We start from the raw sequence: 5511 nt of genomic DNA, 5'->3' as shown, positions 1-5511 counted from the left end.
CCCATAACTGCAGAGCCACACCCACATCCCATACACCCCTCTTTGCCTATACGCACACCTACACACATACCCCCCATGTCCCCTACCCCTAAAGCCCCCCAAACACCCCTGTACGCCACACTCAAACACTTCACGTCCCCATAATACCTCCATACACCCCCCCTACACCCCTCATAATGCCCATGCCGGGGGGGCACCGACGTGTGCAACCAAGGAGGAGGAGGAGGGAGGCCCAGGGCCCAGCTGGTGAGCCGGGGAAGGCGGGGGACACGGTGGCACCCCCCCGGTGTGCCTGGGAGGGGGATGGGCCGCACCGGACGCCTCAGTTCCTGGAAGAGGCCCACGTGACTTCCCCATATGCTATTAGCGGCCCTTGTTGCTGGGCAGAGCTTCGCCGGCCGGGACAGAACCCAAGGGTGCACCCCGACACCCCAAGAGGGACCCGGCCCAGCCCGGGGAGGGCACGGAGCCCTCCGGCCACCGGCCTTCCTTCCCTGGGGCGCAGGATGGGACCCTCGGCAACCCTTCTGCGGGGTGCTGGGGGAGGCAGGGGGCTAAGGCCTGACAGGTTCATTACAGGAGTGCAGTGACAGCCCCCACAAACCGTCATCTCAGCCCAAATGAGTCACCCACCCCCACACACGGTGGCCTCCCCCCGCTGGGACAATCCCAGCACCCACCCGTGGCCACCCTGATAACCCTGGGGCAGTGTCTGGGGGGGAAGGGGGGAGCACTGCTGCTCCAGGAAGCCCCTCTTCCCCCAGAGCCTCTCCATTTCAAGGACCTGTCCCCGGTAGTGGGGGGGTCCTGTCCCTGTCTGGTGCCCCAACTCTGCTCCCAGGGGCTCACCACGGACCCAGCCCCACACTGGCCTCCCTGCAAGACACCAGCTCTGGGAGGGGGCTGCACTGCAGCATCCCCCACCCGGGCAGGTTACTGGGGGAAGAACTGTGCCAGCAAGATAGGGGAGCAGTGCCCCCAACTTCCTGGAACCCCCCCAGAGAGGAAAGGTACATTTGAGGAAATGGCAGACCAGGCTCCTGTCACAAGAAATAACATGAAATATTATCAGAGACCCCAATGCAGGAGTGGGGCCGCCGAGTCAGAAATGAGCAGAAATCAGTGGGTTTTGCCCAGCCAGGGGATTTTCTGCATTTGCATGTGCCTCCCACACACACACACACGAGCGACGTCAATGCTGGCTTTCGAAGGCCGGAGGCAGCGGGGCCAGATCCTGGCTCAGCCCCGCTGGGTGCAGAGGCAGGGGGAGGGAAGGGCGCTGCAGCACCCAAAGCCCAACCCAGGAGAGCAATGCCCACCCACCCTCTGTCCCAGGCGAAGGGGGACCCCAAAAAGGCAGGCAGGTTGCTGAAGACACCCTTAACCTGGAGCCTCCCCGCCCCACACACCATGAGACACAGCGGCTGCTTTAATTCCCCCTCCATTCCTCCCCCCCCGCGGAGGGGAAAGCCCCGGTTTTTCCGGCGGCAAGCCAGGCGTTATCAGGCTGCGGCTTCCAGGAAGCGCCAGCAGCCCCAACTCCCCCCTCGATCCCCCCCCAACACCTTTGCATATTTCCATGGCAAAGGCCCAGCTTTGCATGAGGGCCCCCGCCGCGCCCTGGGGGACCGAACAGGCCCAAAATAGCTTGCAAAGAGACAGCATTTAAAAAAAAAAAACAAAACACCAAAAAAAAAAAAACCAAACCCACACACACAAAACACCACCACACCAAAAAAAACCATTTTGCAATATCTGCATAGCAGGGCTGAGCCGCCAGTTTGTTTTTGGTAGCGAGGGCCCCGCCAGCACTGCAGGAAGCTGTCGCCTCGCCCCATCTGCAGTTAAGGCCCACAAAACTGGAGCCACCAGCAGTTTTTGGGTTAGGGAAGTGCTTTGCCCCTCAGGAGGGGGATTTTCCAGCCACAGCTCCCACAGCGAAGCTGGTCCTGGCAGGAGGAAGGTGTTCAAAGCACTGTCCAAGCGAGGTCTGCACGTAGCTGGGCTGCGCCCGCTGGCTCTGGGCAGGCTGCGCTTCCTCCATCCCCAGCCTGCAGGGATCGAAACTCGGAGAGCGCAGGGCAGGGAGCGGTCTGGGGGAGCAGGGTTGCCCTACAGAGGCCTCCCTGGCAACTGCAATGCCAGCTTGCTCTGCCCAGGCAGGAAGGCCAAGACGAAGGCTAGACGACCGAAGCCCCGCAGTACGTCTCCCCACTTGGAAGAGAAGCACAGCTCACCCCCTGGCAGGTCCCCTCTCCTCAGGGCTGTGGGTCCCTGCCTCGCTGACCCAGGGGGGATAAGCCCCAGCCACCAAGCACAGACACCCAGACCTGCAGCACACCTCGAGTGCTGCAAGAAGAGCTGTTTTGGAGCGTGCAGGCACTGAGCACAAGGCGCCTCATGGACTTTCCCCGCCCACGTACACAGTGAAGGAGAAGAGCATCTCAGCACTCAGCAGCTCTGGGGAGCCCCAACGGGTGACACAAGACACCCAGAGCAGTTTTCCACAGCCTGCAGAAGCTTTCTCATAAGCAAGAGGCTGCAGGGTGCCCCACAGGCAGCATTCATGCAAGCATGCCTACACCAGCAAAGCAGAGCAAGAGCATTTAGCAAGTCAGTATCTCACTGCAGGAAACAGCAAGTTTCATACCAGAGGATTGAAAACAAAAGATGTTTATTGACAAAACTAAGTGCTTGTTCAGCAAACAAGCAGGCCTGACAATAGCACCATCTTTCAGCTCTCCGCTTGGGTTTCCATTGGGCATCACTCAGGCTGCAGGTCAAGCACCATGAATGAGGATGTTTGCGGATGCGCAGGACCTGGTCCCAGAGCGGAGGTCCCCGAGAACCAACCAGTCCACAGTCGGAAGGTGCAAGGCAGATGAGCACTGCAAGCCCACAAAGAAGAAACACCACCAGCTGGAGACCAGGGACCAAGCCCAGGGCCAGCACCGACGGACTTGCACAAGCTGCAGATCCGAGCCGATGAGTTTTATTCTGCTCCAGAACATTTACATTCAAACACCAGCTTCGTTCAACTCGCGGCTTAGAGGATCAAAAGAAAGGGAAGACAAGGAAGCGATCAATACCAACTTCCACAGTTCCCCACCCACTACAAGGGCTAGAATAACCAAAAAGATTAAAATAAACAGAAACATCAACTGTTGCCAGCAAGCCATGGGCACAATGAGAGTCCACCAGGCCACTGATCCTCGCTATACTCCCTGGCAATGTTGCTCAAGTACATCAGAGAAAGGCTTGCTTGGAGTCAAGGCAGGAGAAGGCTTCGCCACAAAAATGCTACTTCACATGAGGAATGAAGTACAGTGCACCCATAAGCAGTTCTACCACATTCAAAATTCCTTTTTGTGTCATTAGCTCTGTAAAAATGTACATATTCTACAGATTTATAGATATTTACAGGTTCTCTACAGCCTCCCCACCCCATGTGGGGTTTTACATACTTACAGACGCACTCCCTACTTTTAAACTGCCTGTGTGTGGTGAGTCGCATCAGTGTAGCTGAGCTCAGCCAGACAGGCCAATGCAGCCGCACCGCAGCTGGCTGTGGTCACCGCTCCGAGCCCCCACCTCTCCTCTGCCCGCTCAGTGATCGGGCTGAAGCCCTGCTGGGGGGCAAGGGGCCATGGGGGCTCCAGCATCCACATTCTGGCAGCAGGGCACACATCTTGGCTGTTGGCACAGCTCTACTGCTTCCAGAGGGTGGGAGGCATGCAGGGCTGGCAGTGGCCAAAGGCCTGCTTGCCCACACACCTGGGGGCAGGCGCAGGCTCACACAACACCAGCATTCAACGCTTCTGCTCCAACAGAAAAGCCACAAATTCAGGCAGGACATCAGCAGCACAACACACATTTCCAGAACCCCACAACCCTGAAACATCTGCTCCACACACAGCTGCCGTGCCAAGCCCAGGAGGTTTCAGTCCAGACAAGAGCCGCTGGTGCTCACGGGTTTCCTGATAAGCAGATCGGTTCCCTCCGGGATAAAACTGAAGCAGTCCACTTGAGCTTTCCTCTTGAAGGAAGCAGAATATCAATTCTTCCACCTTCTCTTCCCAAAGCAATAAATCCTCATCAGTAGCCACAATCTGACCAGATCACACCTTCCTTCTTAGGAAAGGATTGCTCAGGGGGATGCCGAGATATTCTCCTTGGGTCACTCAAGTTCAGCTTCATAAGTACACACAGGAGGAAGTGATCAGCTCGCCAGCTCCAAACAGAGCCAGTCCACCGAGTTTTGTCCCTCTGCAGCATGCCCTGGCTCACCGGATCATGTACGCCAAGCTTGCTCCCAGTCCAGCCACACCTGCAAACGCCATCAGTACATTTCTGATGCTGCCTTCCAGGTCCTCGACTCGAAAGAAGTCGACAAAGCCCTCCTAAGAGAAAGAACAGAAAGTTATTTCCCCACCGGCCACCCTTCTTTGGCAGGAAGGCATGGAAAGCCTTTTTTCCTGGCAGAGTGGGCTGGGGTACAGCCTGCCCAGCGCACCCACTGAGTGCACTGCCCCAGACTCACTATAGCCACAGCCCACCCTGCAAAAGCAGCAATCAGCTGTGGACCAGCTTCAAGGAAGGTCAGTGCCCCCAGACTTGACTCAGCTTTGGGAATGCTGCCCCCTCCGCACTGGGCGGCGGCATATTTTTAGGTCAAGACTGCTTCAGGCACCTCACTGTAAGGAGCTCTCAAAATACCACAACGCCAGCTAGGTGTGGTTTTAAAGAAAGTGTGGTTTTAACTGGAGCAGTGAGTCATCTCTGCGCTTCGCTGACACATGTGGATGCAAGTGAGCAGGTTAGAGAAATAGGAAAATACTGGATTATTCTGAGAGCTCACAGTGTTCGGGACAGTGACTCACCCAGCCTCCCTGGCTCATCAGCCACTCGCGCTTAGATGAGACAAGCGCATCTGTGATGATCCCTGCCAACGAGGCAATGCACTTCTCCTGGTTTATGCTTTTCAGGTGTTTTGCAACAAAGGCACCAAATGAGATGAGCGTCACCACTCGACCCCAATTTGTTACTCCATCACTGAACACGTGGGAAGCCACTTCGTGCACCGACTGCAGATCTTCCTCTTTCTGGATTTGCAGCTTCCGCAGCATCCCTGCAAGACATGCTCGTTTAGAGGTAGGCACACACACAACACCAAATACGCTGCAAGGCCACCACTAAGAATATGCAGCCCCCGTGCTTTCAGTCCAAAAACTGTAAGAGTCACTAGCAAGCATCAGTGATAGAGAGCAAGCACCTGCCTGCTTCTACAGAGGGCTTGGCTGCTCACACTCACCTGGGCCAGATGAAGAAAGAGCCTGTAACCCATTTCTAGTTCCTTCCTCCCCACCTCGGGCACAGCTGCTGACTCTGTGCACGTCACACTCCCTTATCTCACAAGGGCTTTAAAGTCCCACCACGTCAGAACCAAGCCCAGAAGTCGGGTCTGCAGCCCGGTGTGAGCCCCATCCCTCAAGCCAAAACGAAGGACAGTCA

General features: G+C 56.7%; 1 protein-coding gene across 1 annotated transcript; it reads right to left on the bottom strand.

The window, feature by feature from the left end:
- Nucleotides 1–4085: 4085 nt before the first annotated feature.
- Nucleotides 4086–5129, bottom strand: MCL1 (myeloid cell leukemia 1). The gene is made up of 2 exons (XM_009892033.1): nt 4881–5129; nt 4086–4400 (listed from the first exon to the last, which is right to left on the bottom strand). The coding sequence occupies exons 1-2, from the start codon at nt 5124–5126 to the stop codon at nt 4284–4286; spliced, it is 363 nt and encodes a 120-aa protein (XP_009890335.1). The 5' UTR covers nt 5127–5129; the 3' UTR covers nt 4086–4283.
- Nucleotides 5130–5511: the final 382 nt, after the last annotated feature.

Source organism: Charadrius vociferus, unplaced genomic scaffold (assembly GCF_000708025.1).
Source record: "Charadrius vociferus isolate BGI_N301 unplaced genomic scaffold, ASM70802v2 scaffold900, whole genome shotgun sequence".
Lineage (NCBI taxonomy): Eukaryota > Metazoa > Chordata > Aves > Charadriiformes > Charadriidae > Charadrius > Charadrius vociferus.
This window is presented reverse-complemented; position numbering and strand designations above follow the sequence as displayed.

What these genes read in the sequence shown, in the direction of transcription:
- MCL1 (XM_009892033.1), bottom strand. Translation starts at nt 5,126, where the DNA reads ATGCTGCGGAAGCTGCAAATCCAGAAAGAGGAAGATCTGCAGTCGGTG. An exon ending in TGATGAGCCAGGGAGGCTGG is followed by an intron (nt 4,401 to 4,880) that starts GTGAGTCACTGT and finishes TCTTTCTCTTAG; the next exon opens with GAGGGCTTTGTCGACTTCTT.